Here is a 20248-nt window from a genome sequence, read left to right as displayed (position 1 = left end):
GTGGTGACCCCTCGCTCCAATGTATTAATGGTGGGGAACTCTGTGATGGTCATTGAATGTCCAGGTTAGGTGATTACCTGCAACTTCTGTTGTGGCAACGTTACTTGTCGGTTATCAGTCCATGCCTTAATATTGACTAGGTCCTTGCTGCACACAAATCTGGGCAGCTTCAATTACTAAGGAAATGTGAAAAGAGTTGAACAAATACAACAATGGTAATACTGAAGGGGGTTCATATTATGTGAAATAAATAGATCTATGGATGCAAAATTTTGAATTATGTCGTAAAGATGACACTTCTTTAAAAGTACAAACATGTTTTTTTCTCTGGTCGTTGAAATAGGAGATGCAATGTTTAATTGTGATGTTCTGCACCCTCTTGCTTTTTAATAACCTTCTCACAACTTATAAAACTAGAAAGAAATTGCAAGAAAACATACAGCTAAATTAATCCATCACAGACATAACATTTGTTCACCTACAGGCAGCCATCAGTGTATGTTAACATGCTTCAGAATTAATAGCATTTCATACTGAGAATTAAGGTGATGTATGCATTATATAGAATTATATTTCAAAAGTTGGTATGTATCGTATGCTGGGTACTCAACAGTCTCTTCCAAGATGCAAGACATCGCAAATGAATCACCAGCATGCAAAGTGCAGGACAGTTTACCTGGCATCTCCTTTACTGAGGTTTGCATTGGCCTGAGATAGGATGGTCTGATTGCCTTCAACATCCACAATACATTTGGTTTTCAAATCCATCTCTAAAATGAAGAGAAATTATGCATTATTTATAGAAACAAATGTGGACCAGCAAATAAAACTTTCTTGGAGGAACACTGGAAAATAAAATTTAGTGAGATGTATATAAAAGGCAGCTCATCATAAAGTAACAGAAATATTTTATGTAATGCATACAATTACTTTCCTACTACATAACCATGCCTCATCCTATGATCTGCATCACCTTTGTGTTCTCTCAGAATCTTTTCATCCTTCTCACCGCAGAATGTCCCCGTTACCGACTCATGTCCCATTGAGTTCCAGCTCACAGCAACTCCCTACCCAGGTTCCCCCCATCTCTTCACTTCAACCATATATGTGATTACTGATCTTAATCTTCACATCTTTTTAAGTTTGCAAATGATGCATATCTGAGATCTTATGAGATGAGACACAGGTGGTATCTACAACGATCGTAACACTTAAGAATAAAATTCAGTAAACTGGCCATTGCAGCACCAAATTTATCCAGGGAGCTGCAAAATAAATGCACATTTAGGTTCCAGAGAAGGTCAGGATTAAGTATTACCGGCTTATTACACTTCTGTCTGTTCACAGCCCGATTCCAATCAGTCACCATGTAGGTTTATGTAACAACTGTTCAGGCAAAGAAAGAAACATTTCCAGAGTTCATGAAACTTGTTTTCTGGCAAGAATCCAAGGCTGGAAAAACCATGCAGCATGGGAAATGGGAAATGGTCGATAAGGAATACTGATCAACAGGTAAATAGATGTACAGCCGAGATGTGGCTACTTTGCATTGGTCTGTAGCATGCACATTCTCATCAGCATCTCTTTTGTCAATAATTCAGAGCAAGTTTGAAAATCAGTAAACCTAATCCCTACATTTTGTAATCAATAATAATCACCAACAAATTTGCTGCAAGATTTGTTATTAGAAAGTACTGGAAAAGAGAAAAATAAGAATTCCAGAAGTTAGCATGAAGACAAGAGGTCAATGGCCTATATCTAAGCTTTTGGTTAATGTCTCCGGAGCAGAGTACAGCAGAAAAATATATACTTTTGACAATACTTCAAAAAAAACCTCTTATGTTAACCCAAACGTCCAATTTTACTTCGGAGTCACGTGAGTGACTACGTGAAGAACCCACCCAGCGCGCAGGCGCGGCATTACGTCAGCAGTGCAACAGCGGCAGCAGCTGGAGCCAGGCTCTCCAGCTGCAGCATAAAGACGAGACCTCAGGTAAGTGCCTTTTTTGTTTCAGAGTCGCGCTAGAGAGAATAATGGCCTCTCGCAAGCGACCAGCCAGGAGGACTGCCTGCCCTACTCCACCCGAGGACGGGTCCATAGCGGGACGGCAGCCTCTCGCAGCGGAGGAGCTTTTTCAACGCTCCCGCTCACCCGACACCGAGCCGCCCCCAGTGCTGCAAATCTCAACGCCCCGCACAGGGAGGAAGGCGACACAGAAAACCGACCGGCCGGTGTCCTCCGATGATTCGGAGGAACGGGAACACTCTCCCCCACCGAAAAGGGGAGACGTTCGGATGAGCTGCATGAGGCAGCTCCTCGAACGCATGATTAATGAGGAGATGCGGCATCTCCCAGGAGGACGGGCTTGGCCTCCTCCTCTCCACACCCTTCTGTACCCTCTATATTCGAGGGCAGTAAGGGAGGCCAGGACTGGGCTGGCCTATCCCAAGGGCAGGCGGAGGATATCGTCAGCATGCCGGGCGTGCCGGAAGAAGAGCTACTGGGTGTAGTGGGCCGATATGCGGCACCACCAACAACTGGGATGGTGTTGCCACCCAGAATGGCGGCAACTATAAACAGGCTGTCCAACAACCCGCTGCAGGACAAGGCTGTCCAGCAGGCCCTTGACAACTACATCGCGCCCGAAAATTGCGAGGCGCTGAGGGTCAAGACGGTAAATGGGCAGATCTGGAACCAGCTGGGGCAGCACATAAGGGCTCAGGAGGTAAAAATGCAGCGAGTCCTGAAGCTACACTCAGCAGCCGTCACCGCCTTTGCTCGGTCAGTTGGGGAGGAAGACCTGACCATACCCCAGCAAGATGCCCTCGCACTGATGTGCGGCACCACGTACGAGCTAAACAACCTACGGCGGGACAACATCAGGCCTGCCCTCAACCCAACATATGCGGGCCTCTGTAAAGCTCCAGCGCCCGAACGACAGGCGCTGCTATTTGGTGCGGATCTGGCCAAAAGGCTCAAGGAGGTGGAAGAGGGGGCAAAACCAGTAGGCCTCATGAGGGCAGGGCCAGGACCGAGCAGGGCGAAGACACCCAGTTGGCCGCACGCCTCGGCAGCCACCAGCAGATACCGAGCTGGTGAAAGCCTGGTGACCGCCTCCCACTACCCCCAGTGCTCTTTTTTAGAGCGGGGCCCAGGGCGGAGCCGTGGGAAGATGCGCCGCCCCACCGCAGCACCAACACGGACAACCTTGGGCCAGACCCACCGGAAACGACCCCACAAGTGAACATGGAGGTAGGTGGGTCTGGTTCCTGTCAACATACACAGACAAAGGGTGTAGTATTAACAGGGGGACGTTTGAGGTTCTTCAAGCATGTTTGGTGCTCCCTTACTAACAATCAGTTTATACTCAACAGTATTAGTGGATACAAGATTGAATTCAAACCAGGCGTAGAACCGCCAGTTCAGCACATGCCCCAAAGGGTGTTCCTTCCCTCGGCAGTTGAGAAGGTAGAAGGACAAGCTGAACTTGATCGGCTCGTGGCTAAAGGCATCATAGAAATGACCACACACGAGCCGCAAGAATTTGTATCAAATATTTTTCTCAAAACTAAAAAAGATGGTGGATGTCGCATTATTATTGACCTGACATCACTTAATCAGTCTGTTGAGTATCAACATTTCAAAATGGAGACATTTGTCACTGCCAGACAACTGATCTCCAAGGGATACTACATGGCAAGCATAGATATCAAAGATGCTTACTATTTGGTACCCATTCATAAAGATTACTTTAAATATCTGAAATTTATCTGGAGGGGCCAGCTATGGCAGTACCGAGCTTTGCCCAATGGTTTAACGACAGCTCCCAGACTATTTACGAAAATTCTTAAAGTGGCCATGAAGAAATTGAGAGAATTAAAACATTTAGTAGTGGCCTATCTGGACGATGTTCTCATATTAGGAAGAACACGGGATCAAGCTGTCGCAGGAGTGTTAGCCACTAAACAACTCCTTGAAACTTTGGGTTTTATCCTCCACCCAGATAAATCAATATTGGAGCCTACTACTAACATGGATTACTTAGGCTTCACTATTGACACGATTCACATGACTGTCACTCTGCCCAGAAACAAAACAGTTTCACTCATTGAAGCTTGTAGCCATTTAATTGCCACACCGCAACCTAGAATACGGCATGTAGCCAGAGTTATTGGCTCTATAGTAGCAGCATTTCCGGCTGCCCAACATGGGCCCTTGCATTATCAAAATCTCCAAAGAGCAAGGACTCATGCATTACGCCTTCATAGGGGGCATTATGATCGCAAAATGGATTTACCCGCTGAAGCCAAATTAGAACTTCAGTGGTGGGTTGACAATATTTGGCACAGTCACAGTCCTATCACCGTAACCAATCCTAACATAACCATTGCAACGGATGCCAGTGCTTTAGGCTGGGGAGCTACTAACTCCAAAGACAGCACAGGTGGCAGATGGACTAATTCAGAGGCATCGCTACTACACTCACTGGGCATTAACTTTTTGGAAATGCTCGCCGCCTTTTATGGGCTAAAAGCATATGCATCTGGTATGCGACACGTGCATGTTAGAATTATGATCGACAACACTACGGCAGTATCTTATATCCAGCACATGGGTGGCATTAAATCAGTATCATGCGACAAATTAACTGCTATAATCTGGCAATGGTGTGTCGAGAGACATATTTGGCTATCAGCTGCCTATTTACCAGGCAAGCTAAATTTAGTGGCGGACACCAGGTCACGAAAATTCAACGACAACATCGAATGGATGTTGGACCCAAAATCATTTGCTAAAATTATCAAGCAATATGGTACGCCAGATATAGATTTGTTTGCGTCTAGGTTAAATCACCAACTACCCATGTATGTGGCTTGGGAACCAGACCCAGAGGCAGCAGCGGTAGATGCCTTCACGCTGGACTGGGGAAATTTCTTTTTCTATGCTTTCCCTCCCTTCTGCCTCATCAGTCGGGTACTCCAGAAAATTCAGGCAGACTCAGCCTCTGGCATTCTGGTCGTGCCCGACTGGCCTACCCAACCATGGTTCCCAATGTTCCACGACATGGTGGTAGAGACACCAATGATCCTTCTACACCACCCCCAATTATTGACACACCCGGTAACTGGCATTAGCCATCCATGCCACCAAAAATTGAAACTCCTGGTTTCCAGATTTTGAACAGGCCTTACCGGGGATTGGGGTTATCAGACAGAACAATCACCACCATGTCGGCATCCCTGCGAGTTTCCACCAAGAAACAGTACCTGACCTTCATCAGGAAATGGGAACAGTACTGTCTGGACGCAGGGACATCCTACACGACGACTTCGATCTCGGATGTGCTGGAGTTCCTGGCCCACCTGCACCATGATCTCAAGATGAGCTACAGTGCCATCAACACGGCTCGGAGCGCACTGTCCGCATATCTAATGCCGATAGAACAGCATAGTGTGGGATCCCACCCTCTAGTCATCAGACTCCTTAAGGGGATCTTTAATACCAAACCCCCTACACCTAGATACACTCACATGTGGGATGTGAGTGTAGTTCTCACACACCTTCGAGGTTGGCCTCCGGTGGGATCCCTGAGCCTGGAACAGGCCACTTACAAAACCCTCATGCTCATGGCGCTTGTCTCAGCTCAAAGGGTCCAGTCGCTCCATCAGCTTAATCTAAACTACATGGTGACCACCCCAGATACCATTACTTTCACTATGCCGGGGTTGGTAAAACAAAGTAGACCAGGTACATCAAACTCCCCGATGATCTTCCGGGCTTACCCTCCAGAACCTAGGCTGTGTGTGGTGACCCACCTTCAACATTATCTAGACACTACCCAAACGCTAAGAGGGAGAGAGAAAGCCTTATGGGTTAGCCACAGGAAGCCTTTTGGACGGGTAACCAGCCAAACATTATCCAGATGGTTGAAACAGGTCCTCAGCATGGCAGGGATTAACACTAATGTTTTTAAATCCCATTCAACCAGGGCAGCGTCCACCTCAGCGGCGGATAGGATGCAGGTTCCCCTCGACCACATCCTCAGGGCAGCGGGATGGTCAAGGGAATCGACATTCCAACGATTTTACAACAAACCGCTGATGGAACAGGACGTCTTTGCGGATACTGTTTTACAAACCGCAAAGTTATGATTTAAAGCCCATGGGAGCTATTTTGTTTTTGTTATAGTTAATAAATATTTCTTTTATAACTAAACAAACTTGTTGGTCTCTAGCTACCACTTCCTCCCTCGATGACCTTTCGGCAGTGAGTGATATAACTGTTACACGGTTTGAAATCACAGACCTTTGAAGTCTTCACGTAGTCACTCACGTGACTCCGAAGTAAAATAGTAAGATTAAACGAGTACTTACCAGTACGAAGTTTGATCTGTATTTTATGAGGAGTTACGATGAGGGATTACGTGCCCTCCGCTCCCACCCTCATTATATAGATCAAATTCGGACTAATGTCTCGTTGGTCTTCACTATCTTTACTTCAACTAGTGTCTATCTGTGATTCCACACCGCTGCTTGGAAGTATGCCGCGCCTGCGCGCTGGGTGGGTTCTTCACGTAATCCCTCATCGTAACTCCTCATAAAATACAGATCAAACTTCGTACTGGTAAGTACTCGTTTAATCTTACTATTAAACTTGCATAACTGAGAACTGGATGTACTCCCAGCAGCTTTGGAATTCTTCCACAGAATGTCATTGTTCTCAGTAACAGAATCAACATAGAACTAACAAATGCAGTTGTTCAATACATGGGGATGCGCCTCACACTACAGATGGGTAGCAATGTTCAAGCACAGATATGTCTATTTGCTAAATGGCGAACTGTGATCAGTTGATCACCACTTTGCTAAAAATATCTTTGACCAGGGTTTCATAGATACAGCATGCAAGACTGCATTCATTTCACGGCCAACTGCGCTCAATCCAACTGACACAGAAGCACAGAAATAATAAGCCCCCCCCCCCCCCCCCCCCCCCCCCCCCACCCACTTTTTGTTATGCATAAGGTGTGCTGTGGATGAAGCAACCAACTCAGATCCTGGATGGCAAAAAGTGTTTAATATATCATGGTGCTGCAATGAGCAAACTGAAATACTGTTGTGCCAATTTCTGCTACTTCAGTGCTATTTGCTACTTCTGTGCTATTCTCAGTACTTCTGTACTATTGGCTCAGCATACTCAAATACTAATGTGAAAGGGACAGACTGAAATATTACACACTATCCCAATAAAGTGAACACTGCAACAAATTGTGATCCAACACACTTGATATACAGTCTACAAAATCTATTCTATAGATACATTGACAGAACATAGGAAGGCAAGGAACACACAGAAAGGGGACCGGACGGATGGGTATGCGGAATAAATAACAACTATAGAGAAATTTAAAATATATATATGCTTTGATGGGTGCAATGAGTTTTCTCATCTGTATGGTTACACGATAGACTAAAACCTGGTGAAGTGAGTGAAAAACAAAGTAGTGAAGAAAAGACTGGTATGTAATTTGAGTTAAAGGGCCTACATAATATTATTTTCCGTTAATTTAATAATTTATTAAGAATTAGCTAGAAAGTGCAGCGACCAATGTATAGTTGGCCTTCACATTTCACAGCTGCTGCAAATCTGAAATAAAAACAAAGTGGCTACTTAGGTCAAATAAAAGGTGAGACAATGGACATAAGAGGTCAGAAAGATGGATAGATCACGAGCTGGAAATGCAAACAATTGTTTTCCCCCTCCAGCTATCACCTGAGCTGTTGCATATTTCCAGCACTTTGTTTTATTTGGGCAAGAGGCATACAGACGAGAACAAAAGGAACTCCGCAGGCCAAGCAGCATTTGAGAGAAATGGACAGATGACACTTCAGAGCAGAACCCTTCTACAGACTGATGGAGTAGTGGGGAGAAAGCTGGTGAAGAGAGGTATGGTGATGGGAAGGAGAAGGGCAATAACTAGCAAGCGACAGGTGGATCCAGATACATCCACCAACCTGTTCATCTCACCAACATTCCCATTTCCCCCACCCCCATTCTCTTCCATCCACTAACTCTCTCTCTGGTTGTACATTTCACTCCTTTCCTGTTCCGATTCCCCATTTGCACCCTTTTCTCTTCACTTCACCCCTAGCCTTCGATACAATTTCCATCCATCTGCGCCTCACCTGCATCCACCTATTACATGCTTGTTCTTGCCCCTCATCTCTCTTTATCAGCTACTTCACTCTCTATTCCATTAGTATAAAAGGCACCAACCAAATCGTTGTCTTCTCCATTTCCTTCCACACTGGCCTGCTGAGTTCCCGATTTCTTGTTTTTCCCCCAACTGAATGCTACTTGTCCAAATAAAACAAGGTGCGGAAAAATGTCAACAGGTCAGGTATCAGCCATGGGGAGAAAGAACAATATTGTTTGCATTTCAGACCAGAGATCTACTCATCTTTCCGACTTCTGATGTTGACTCTTTCTCAGTTTTTCTCTAATCTGAGTAGAGCCAGTCTTTCGTGTTTATTTCAAATTTGCAGCATCTGTGGTATTTTTGCTTTATGATTGTAAAGGGCAACCATGCCGCACTCTCTAGCTCCAAATATCACTGCATTATCTGGCTAATGTTGTGCTTATGTAAACCAAGAGACCATAAGATAAAGGTGCAGAATTAGGGCATTCGGCCCATCAAGTCTGCCTTCTATTCAATCATAGCTGATCTATTTTTTCCTCTAAACCCCATTCTTCTCCCCATAACCTTTGATGCCTTTACTAATCAAGAACCTATCAATCTCCACTTTAAAATTACACATTTACTTGGCTTCCATCGCTATCTGTACCAATGAATTCCACAGATTCACCACCCTCTACCGAAAGAAATTCCTCCTCATATCCATTGTAAAGGTGCATACTTTAATTCTTAGGCTGTGTCATCTGGTCCTAGACTCTCTCATTACTGGAAACATCCTCTCCACATCTATTCAATTGAGGTCTTTCATTATTCAGTAGGTTTAACTTAATAACATTAAATTATTAAGTTAACAAAGTTACATTGTGAAGGCCCTTTCAACTCCATGCCAACATTTCATGAACCGACAACTGGAGCTATGCAGTAAAACCAGCATTTAAGAGCTCAGAAGCAGACACATGGAACAAATTGTAGAACGTTAGATTTAATGAACAAATTATATTGCTATTTGGATGTGTCAGAAGACATCAATTCCTTGCAGAGCATATGGCAGGATTTGAATGGAAAGAAAGTGTTACAATCATATACAGGCTCATGCTGGCATCTTGTTCCAAAGACTGGAGAGCAATCAAAACACAATTTCTGGTACGGGTTCCCTTCTTCAATCCAAGAGCAGAGAAGCCAAACACCAATCTGACAGCAACTAATCTGGTTAATGTCAGAAATTAAACCAAGGTTCAACTTCTCCCTATGCCTCAGCTTGTCAACTGTGCCATTTCCTAAGTTGTTTCAAACCATGACTACAATTCACTGCAAGTAAATCTACCAAGCTGCACTGGACTGAACTCGCTAAGAAAAGGCATATTAGTGAACCACTTGCATGGGACCAATCTCAAATGTTTCAAAATAGGACAACATCCACAGCCACAGTTTTATAACTGGAAATGAAGAATCAAATGCCCAGATGACATGTATCTCACAGTTGAATTTGTACCAGATATTGCTTGCCATAATGAATATTGTCTGCAGTCCAGAACACACAACCACTATGGCAGCCAAGTTTAATAGAAAGGATACAGAAATATGTCATTGGAAAGATGCCAGAAATAAGTGGTCGCAATTATGACTGGTACGAGGAAGCTAACATAATGAAACACGATCAGTAGGATTTATTTTCTAAAATCAAAAATTGATTTCAATTAAACAAACATTCAATGCTTCACGTGGTAACATATTCAGGTTACACAAAATTGCTCTCAGTTATTTTTATTGCATTCCTCAAGACAATATGCAAACTGTCCTAGTTATTAACTGAGCAAATAATGAGCTTCACTTCATTGTTGTTGAAATAAGGACAAAGTTCACACATGATTAAAATGGAGAGAGGATACAAAATACTGTAAAATGCAAGAGGGAAAAATAAATCAGTCTACTTCCAACTTCACTCGCCTAAAATGATTTGGCTCGTCTCTATAGTGTTCCATACCACTTCCCCAAACAGAGAAAGGCAACTAAACCACCTTCAGTGACTATTCAATATGGGACAAAAAGCCATAATATGCCATGCACCCATCACCACTCTTTAATGCAGATTTTCCAATTTATTTTCTTTATTCATGACTGTAAACATTAGTAAAAACAATGGCAAATATCAGGCAGCATTTATGGAGAGAGAATTTGCGTGGAATCCAGAGAGAGCTTGGTAACTGGATAGAGAATTGGCTTCATGGAAGGATGCAGAGGGTGATGGTGGATAGTTGTTTCTCAGACTAGCCTGTGACGAGTGATTGCCTCAGGGATCGGTGCTAGACCCAGCTGTGTTTTGTGGTTTATATCAATGATTTTAATAAGAATGTAGAAGGCATGATTAGTAAGTTTGCAGATGACACTAAAGTGAGTGGTATCGTAGATAGCGAAGATGGTCATCAAAACCTACAGCATGATCTTGATTGGTTGGGCAAGTGGGCAGAGGAATGGTTAATGAAGTTTAATGCAGATAAGTACAAGGTGTTGCATTTCAAACCAAGGCAGCGCCTTCGTAGGACCCTAGGGACTGTTGCAGAGCAGAGGGATCTAGGAGTGCAGGTACTTATATTCTTGAAAGTGGCTTTACGGGTATATAGAGTTGTTAAGGCAGCTTTTGGTATATTGGGCTTCATCGGTCAGGGTATTGTATAGAAGTTGGGATGTTATGTTACAGTTGCATAAGGCATTGGTAAGACTGCATTTAGAGTATGGTGTTCAGTGTTGATCACTCTGCTAGAACTGGAAAGAGTGCAGAGAAAATTTATGAGGATGTTGCCAGGACTTGAGGCCCTGAACTGTGGAGAGTAGTTGGTCAGGCTAGGACTTTATTCCTTAGAGATCTGGAGGACGAGGGGGAATATTACTGAGGTGTATATGATCATTATGGGAATAGGTTGGGTAAGTAGGGAAATCAAGAATCATGGGACACATGTTTAAGGTGAGAGAAAGATTTAATAAGAACCTGAAAGGCAACTTTTGCCACAATGGTGGATATATGGAACTAGCTGCCAGAGGAGGTAATTTAGGAAGGTACTATAACAATATTTCACAGATACATGGATAGGAAAAGTTTAGAGGGATACGGGTCAAATGCAGGCAGGTGCACTAGCGTATAAATGTAACATCCTGGCCAGCGTGGATTTGGGCTGAAGGGTCAGTTTACATTTCAATGATTTTTAAAACCTGCAATCAGGTTTCTCATCTGAAGCTTTGACTGTTTTGCTTTAACCCATCGATATTGCCCGACCAGTACATTTCTAGCATTTCTATTTTTATTTCTGATTTTCCAGCATCTGTAGCTTATTACTTTTTAATTATTTAAAATCATAAACATTGCTCTGATACAATAAAACATAACATTTCAATCACTCAAAACATTTGAGCTCAAGGGCAGCACCAAGGAACTTACCAAATATCTGAGTCCTTGCAATTGCAATAATACACCTGGCATGAGTTTTATTTGCCACCAATCTGTATATTTTGGCATTGGTGCCACGGCAGCTAATATTAGGACCATTGTTTACATTTTAGACAAAAACTAAAATTAAAGATGTTTTTAAAAATCAGGGATGAAAACAAAAGATTGTACCTGTTAGCACCTTTTCGAATCAGAGGAGCACTTGACAAACTGTCCTATTAAAAATTTTAAATTTTAAGCGATGAAGTGAAAAAAATCTCCTTAATTGCACAACTCAAAAGTTCACACAGATATGAAGAGAACACCTTTTAAATTGCTGGATTATTATGCTCATTCACTCCAGATCTCATAATGTTGGATATTATAAGACTGTGAATTACATGACCTTCAAGAAAGCATGGGAGGACGTTGACTAAACCCTCCCCGTTCTTTCTCTGCCACGTAAAACTCATTGTCATTGACTGTTCTTCATATGAGGAAATATCATCGACCTGAAACGTTAACTTTGTTTCTCCATGTGTTGACCTGCTGAGTATTCCCAGCACTGAGCTTCATTTTACTTTCCCCTTTGCCTTCTTTGCCGTAGATCTAAACTCCCATTGAAATCTAGTGATTCGCTGGTCCACACCATCTAATCTAACACAGGATCAAAGAGCACAAACCCCAGAAATACAACATTCTTCCACTGGATTCCATGGCATCCATCAATAGGACACCTGGACACAAAACAGCCTTTCAAACAGATCCAGTCTAAAACATCAGAATTGACGAAAATACCAAATTCTGGACCAGCTAAATTTAGTCCGGCTTAACTCTGTTGCTGGGGTGCAAAGGCTGTTGATTCAAAGTAACTTAAGACAGGCATGTCTGTAATTTACACTGATGCTCGACTCTCGCATTGAGGTCCTGTGTAACGCTACATTATTGGCTGTGTCATGCTTCAGATGAGATTAAACTGAAACCCAAACTCCTGATGAAACAAATGCAATTGATACCATAGCAGTTTCTCAACAGGCAATTCTCCTAGAGTCCTGACTGATGTTCATCCTCAAACACCCCACCAAACCAGATGAAATGACAATTCATCTTAAGCTTGTTAGGGGTACAGGTGCACAACCTTTTATCCGAAAGCCTTGGGACCAGACACTTTTCGTAATTCAGAATTTTTCGGCTTTCGGAATGGAAGATTTTTAGCGTAGATTTTAACGGCTGGCTCAGTGGCAGAATGCTCGGCTCATATCCACAAGGTCGTGAGTTTGCGCCTCGATCCCGGCAGTTACTCGATCGCGAGTTTGAGTCTTCAATGTAGTTTTTTCTTGCAGAATAGGAGAGAATAGGGAGGGTTAGGCTGGGATCATTCTCTGCGAGATAATCTAAGTGCGGGAGACAAGTGTAGGAGAGGTGTACTGACTGTGTGGGCAGAACTTTGGAAGTGATTGCCCACCATTCTCAAAAGCCGCTGTGTCTCCCTGTCCCTCCAACTCCAGAGGAATCCGCTCCCCGATGGGCCGCTACGGCGACAAGTGGCAGTTCACCCACAGCCCGAGCTGCGCCCCCTCATCCGCAACCCGGGTTCCTCTGGAGTTGGAGCGGGGCTGGGCTAGAGTTGTTGCTGGCTGTGAGTCTCTGGGATCTCCGTGCTTGCAGTCAGTGTCCCGTTGGTCCTGACGTCTCCGGTCACCCCTCTGGACTGGAGCTGAGACTGGGAACTGTACCGCCCTTGCCCCCTCCCTCTGCAACTGCAAACAACTCCACAGTTCCCAGTCTCAGCTCCTGTACAGGGGGGTGGCCGGAGACGTCACAGCCCGAGCTGCGCCCCCTCATCCGCAACCTCAAGACCAAGACGCACCTTGCACATCATCAGCTTCGGTCCCTACGGGGAGCGTGTTCCTCTGGAATTGGAACGGGGCTGGGCTGCTGCTGGCTGTGGGTCTCTGGGATCTCCGTGCTTGCAGTGGGCCTGGGGGCCGGTGTCCCGTTGGTCCTGACGTCTCCGGTGATTGGCACTAGCTCCGACGTGAAGACAGTGCAAAGCCCCCGCGCCGGTGCAATGGGCGGGGAGCTGGAGAGGGGAGGAAAGGGGTCACACACATGGCCGGGAAGCAGAGGGGTGTAGGTGGGGTGAAACTTAAGGGAGCGACAATTTGCTGCTGCCTGCCCGCTGAGTTAAAAAATTCTCATGCAAGACTCACGATACACTGTGTATCGTGAGTCTACCGTGGGAACGTTTTAACTCAGCGGGCAGGCAGCAGCAGATTGTCAATTATTAACCCTCCCGCGCAATATACCCTCCTTCTCTTTTATGAATGGGGATTTAGTTCCCCTTTCTTCGAGGACCGACCGGAGGTTCCGCTGTCACCTCTGCGGGCTGCCCTCGGTGAACGTTTTCAAGGACCTTTCTTCAAGGACTGAAAAAATGTCGCTATTCGGAGGTTTTCGTTATTTGGATCGTCGGATAAAAGGTTGTGCACCTGTACTTCAGTGATTACATAGATAGTACAGCGCAATGAACAGGTCCTTCAGCTTACAATATTTGCCAAACATGATATCAATTTAAACTAGTCTCCTCTGCCTGTGTGTAATCAACCCTTCATTTCCTGCATATCCATTTGCTTATTTAAAAGCTTCGAGCCAGCACCGCCATTGAATGTGATCATGGCTAATCATCCCCAATTGGTACCCCGTTCCTGCCTTCTCCCCATATCCCCTGACTCTGCTATTTTTAAGACCCCATCTAGCTTTCTCTTTAAAACATTCAGAGACCCTGTCTCCACCACCCTCTGAAGCACAGAATTCCACAGACTCACCACTCTCTGTGAGAAAAAGTGTTTCCTCATCTCCGTTCTAAATGACTTACTCCTTATTCTTAAACTGTGGCCCCTAGTTCTGGTTTCCCCCAACATCGGGAACATGTTTCCTGCCTCTAGCGTGTCCAAGCCCTCAACAATCTTATATGTTTCAATGCAATACCCTCTCATCCTTCTAAACTCCAGAGTGTATAAGCCCAGCTGCTCCAATGAAGGGACGAATTGATCACGGAGTTACGGATGGAGCGGTCTCTGCGGAAAGCAGGCCGGGGAGGAGATGGGAAGAACTGGCAAGTAGTGGGATCACGTTGGAGGTGGCGAAAATGTCGGAGGATTATTTGTTGTATGTGACGGCTGGTAGGGTGGAAGGTGAGGACCTTGTTACAAGTGGCGGGATGGCGAGTGAGAGCAGAGTCACGAGGTATAGAAGAGACCCTGGTGAGAGCCTCATCTATGGTAGAAGAGGGGAGGACATCTCCAGTTTTGGGGACAGAGCCTTCTCCAGGGCAGCTCCCAGGCTCTGGAACTCCCTCCCCCAACTGATCCGCAATTCCGTGTCCCTCACCATCTTCCAGTCCCGCCTCAAGACCCATCTCTTCACCTCTGCCTATCCTTAGCCCCACGTCCCCTTCCCTTTTCATCTGTGCATTAATCGCCTCATATTGTGTTTTGAATTGAATTCTGTCTTTACTTTGTGTACTAGTCATGTCTCTACTATTTATTTCATTCCCCTTACATGTTTTTCCTCTACCTGCTAAATTTTTGTAAGGTGTCCTTGAGACTCTTGAAAGGCGCCCATAAATAAAATGTATTATTATTATTATTATTATCTCCGATGCCCTGGTGTGGAAAACCTCATCCTGGGTGCAGATGCGGCGTAGACGGAGGAATTGGGAGTCGGGGATGGAGTCCTTTCAGGAAGCAGGGTGGGATGAAGTGTAGTCCAGATAGCCATGTGAGTCAGTGGGTTTATAGTAGATGTCGGTCAGTAGTCTATCACCTGCGATGGAGATAGTGAGGTCAAGAAATGGTAGGGAAATGTCGGAAATGGTCCAGGTGTATTTAAGTGGCGGATGAAAGTTAGTGGTGAAATGGATGAAGTCAGTGAGTTGTGTGTGGGTGCAGGAGGTAGCACTAATGCAGGCGTCGATGTAGCGGAGGCAGAGTTTGTATATATTATATATATATGTGCATATGTTATGACGAGAAATTAGCATGCTGTGCTACAGGTAAGACACACAGATACAATTAGACACACATATACATAAATATCTATCTATATTTCGCATTTAAATGATATCCAGCACACAAAAAGTACATCCATAGTGCAACAGTACATTGGTGCAATTTGGATATCATTTTATGAATACGTTTCCTGCAACCTCTTTGCCAACAAACTGGAGAAAATATTGTGAATATGTTTTGATAAGAAATGAGCATGCTGTGCTACAAGTAAAACAGAGCAGAGAGAAAATAAAATGATCAAAAGTAACACATCATTTGCCAAATACTTGTCAGTTATGTGTGGATCAACACTTGATATAATTTAGGTATTACAAAGTAAATTGGTGTAAGGTATACATTAAACTCAATCTTTATTCCTTCAGAGTATTCTTTTTTTTTTTGGTAATTACAGAATGTGGTAATTGTTCAAGAACCAAAGTCCTTAACAATCTTCTCCTGTAATCTCTTCCCAATAATATACCCTGTATATTTGGTTGAATTGAAGTTCCATTATGTGCTGAGAGTTTAGTAATTAAGAGACAACGTCAAGAAATTTCATGAATCAGGCATCATATCATTGTCTTTTCTCTACAATATCAGCTCAGACCCTCAAGCACCTTCACATGCTAAGTGTTAGTCGGTCACAAAGCTAATTGCTTTTTTTTACAGTATGTGTAATCCTAACCTGAACCCAGAACCTCTGATGCTCCAGAGAAAACAATTAAGGTTTGCCCAACCTTTCCGCATGGCTAATACCTTCTAATCTAGGCATCATTCCAGTGAACCACTTCCGCTGTCCGCACCCTCTCCAAAGCCTACTTGAATTGGATGATCAGAACTGCACACGGTGCTCCAAATGTACATATTAAATTTGCCAACGACACCACCGTTGTTACAGGTAATTACAGGTAATGATGAGTCAGAGTACAAGAGAATGCAATCATCTGATTGAATGGTGGCAGAACACCAACCTTGCTCTCAACAATAAAACCAAGGAGCTGATTGTTGAATTTAGAAGGCCAAGGACCCACAGAACTGTCTTCATTGATGGGTCAATGATGAGAGGAGTCAATAATTTCAAGTTCCTGGGAGTGTGTATTTCTGAAGATCGGTCCTGGACCCAGCACATTGATGCAATTATAAAGAATGTGCATCATCACCTCCACTTCTGTAGAAGATTCAGTATGTTGACCAATACTCTCTTGAACTTCTACAGTGTATGATAGAGAGCGTTGACTGGTTGCATCACGGCCATGTGCAACAACTGGAACGCCTAGGAACAAAGGAAATTACAAAAACTGGAGGGCGCTGCCCAGTCCATCATGGCTGCTGACCTCCCCACCATCTTTAGGATCAATTGCAGATGCTACCTCAAAAAAAGGACCCCACAAGGAACCACACCACCCTGGCTACGCTCTCATTTCACTCCTGCTACCGGGAAAGTATAGGAGTTTGAAAACCGTGATCTTAAAGTTCAGGAACAGTTTCTTCCCAACAATCATCAGGCTATTGAACATTACACTACAAACACCAACTAAACCAAACAATGAACTGTCTTGGTTGCACCAGGGTCTTCAGGGTTTTGTGTTTTGCACAAAATGGGTTTTTTTAAAAGACATTAGAAAATAGGTGTAGGGGTAGGCCCAAAAAAAGCTTTTTTTGTTTGTTTTATTGTTATCTGTTTTATTGAGTGCTGTGTTAAACACCTGTTATGCTGCCACAGGTAAGAAATTCATTGTTTCAGTTTGATACATATGACAATTAAATCCTCTTAGCCTCACGATGTGGCCTAACCAAATTTTTATTACACCACAACATAATTTCCTGACTCGTACTCAATGTTTCGACCTATGAAGGCAAGCATACCAGATTCCTTTTTACCACTGTCTGCCTGTGTTGACACACAATAGATATTACATAGAAACATAGAAAATAGGTGCATGAGTAGGCCATTCGGCCCTTCGAGCCTGCACCGCCATTCAATATGATCATGGCTGATCATCCAACTCAGTATCCTGTACCTGCCTTCTCTCCATACCCCCTGATCCCTTTAGCCACAAGGGCCACATCTAACTCCCTCTTAAATATAGCCAACGAACTGGCCTCAACTTCCTTCTGTGGCAGAGAATTCCAGAGATTCACCACTCTCTGTGAAAATTTTTTTCCTCATCTCAGTCCTAAAAGATTTCCCCTTTATCCTTAAACTGTGACCGCTTGTTCTGGACTTCCCCAACATCGGGAACAATCTTCCTGCATCTAGCCTGTCCAACCCCTTAAGATTTTGTAAGTTTTTATAAGATCCCCCCTCAATCTTCTAAATACTAGCGAGTACAAACAGAGTCTATCCAGTCTTTCTTCATATGAAAGTACTGACATCCCAGGAATCAGTCTGGTGAACCTTCTCTGTACTCCCTCTATGGCAAGAATATATTTCCTCAGATTAGGAGACCAAAACTGTACGCAATACTCCAGGTGTGGTCTCACCAAGACCCTGTACAACTGCAGTAGAACCTCCCTGCTCCTATACTCAAATCCTTTTGCTATTACAGATCTTGATTTACAAAAGTAGACATAAAAGCTGGAGAAACTCAGCAGGTCAGGCAGCATCTCTACAGGACATGGATGGACAACGTTTTGGGTGAGGACCCTTCATCAGACCGATTGTAGTAGAGGGGAGAAAGATGGAAGCGAAGTGGAGCCGGAACAAAGCCTGGCAAGGATACTGGCGAGGAGGGTTTGATTGGCAGATAGGTGGACAAACAGCAGAGATGGAAAGAGGACAAAAGGGTGTGACAAAAGAAGAGAAGGAGGACAAAATGTGAAACCACAGTAAGGGATAGACAAGGAAGGGAAAAAGGATGTTGTTGGTTAGTTACTCAAATTGAAGAGTACAATGTTCATACCGTTGGGTTGTAAGCTACCCAAGCAGAATACGAGTCCAGTTTGCATGTGGCCTCAATCTGGCAGTGGGGGTGACAGGCAGTATGTATCTGTCTCATCTGTAAAGGCTGCTGAGGTTCCTGAATGAACTTGTGGGAAGAGGAAAACAGATAGGCGTTGCATCTCCTGTGGTTGCAAGGGAAAGTACCTGGTAGTTTGGGTGGAAAAGAACGAGTGAACCAGGAGTTGCAGAAGGAGCAGTGTCTGCAGAAAGCAAACAAAGGGTGGGGATGGGAAGAATGACTGGTGGTGGAATTACATTGTAGGTGGCGAAAATGGCAGAGAATGATGCGTTGGACGCAGAGGGGGAGCGATTATGGGGTTAGATCCTTGTTCCATCTGGGGAGGAGGAGTGAGAGCAGAACTATGTGTAAAGAGGAGTCATAACACACTGTGTCTTTACTACTGTTTAATTCATGATAAACATATGTTGCTGCCCTAGCTGTTCGTGGTCTGTCACCGGAACTAGAGAGAGAGATCAATGGGTGGGAAGGTTGTAATTATACTTGTGATGTGGGGAGTGGTTAGTAGTGGTGAGGTCACTATGTTAAAGGTACATGCACATGTCATCTACACTATGGAACACAGAGGAGGTGCGGGTAGGGGATCCATCTATGATGGTAGGAGGAAAGCTACGTTTACAAAAGAATGTGGATATCTTTGATATCCTGGAATAGAAAACCTCATCTTGGGAGCAGATGTGGTGGAGACAGTGAAATTGATAGTCACGACTTGTTCCATCTGGGGAAAGGGAGAGTGAGAGCAGAACCACAGGACAAACTTGTTCCATCTGAGGGATGGGGTTGATAGGGGGAAGAGGAGCTTTCAACCTACCATCATCTGCATCCAACATTTCAATGAATAAGGAAATTGTATATATACACATATACATGCACATACATATCTATCTATATTTTGCATTTAAATGACATCCAGCACTCAAAAATTACATCCATCATTTTAAATATATATTGGTACAAAGTAACCACATTTGGTGCAATTTAGATATCATTTTATGAATACATTTCCTTCAACCTCTTTGCAAACAAATTGAAGAAAATATTGTGCATATGTTTTGATGAGAAATGAACATGCTGTGCTACAAGTAAAACAGAGTAGAAAGAAAATAAAATGATCAAAAGTAACACATCGTTTGCCAAATACTTGTCAGTTACGTGTGGATATAATTTAGGTATCACAAAATATATTGGAGTAAGGAAAACATTGAGCTCAATCTTTATTCTTTTAGAGTATTCTTTTCTTTTGGTAATTACAGAATGTAGTAATTGCTCAAGAACCAAAGTCCTTAACAATCTTCTCCTGTAATCTCTTCCAAATAATATACCCTGTATACTTGGTTGAATTGAAGTTCCATTATATGCTGAGAGTTTTGTAATTAAGAGACAACATGTCAAGAAATTTGATGAATCAGGCAGCATATCATTGTCAATGTTGACAATATCAGCTCAGACCCTCAAACCCCCATCACATGCTCAGTGTTAGTCGGTCACAAAGTTAATTGCTTTTCCTACAGTATGTGTAATCCCAACCTCCTTGGTACATCTACCCATCTCTATCGATTTGACCCTTTTCCCTCAACATAGACAGGCAAAGAGCTTGAGTGATGGCTATGGATT

At 43.7% G+C, this 20248-nt stretch overlaps 1 protein-coding gene across 4 annotated transcripts in view; it reads right to left on the bottom strand.

Annotated features, from left to right (window-relative positions):
• The window catches only part of LOC129699434 (kinesin-like protein KIF13B), a 181054-nt gene that overhangs the window by 138403 nt on the left and 22403 nt on the right, over positions 1 to 20248 (bottom strand). For all 4 annotated transcript variants that reach the window (XM_055639207.1, XM_055639209.1, XM_055639208.1 and 1 more), the window contains exon 2: positions 677 to 770. In XM_055639207.1, coding sequence (XP_055495182.1) covers positions 677 to 770 — 94 coding nt within the window. The remainder of the gene's footprint in view (positions 1 to 676; positions 771 to 20248) is intronic.

Source organism: Leucoraja erinacea, chromosome 8 (genome assembly GCF_028641065.1).
Source record: "Leucoraja erinacea ecotype New England chromosome 8, Leri_hhj_1, whole genome shotgun sequence".
Taxonomy (NCBI): Eukaryota; Metazoa; Chordata; class Chondrichthyes; order Rajiformes; family Rajidae; genus Leucoraja; species Leucoraja erinaceus.
The sequence above is the reverse complement of the archived record's forward strand: the minus strand, read 5'-3'. Positions and strand labels throughout refer to the sequence as shown.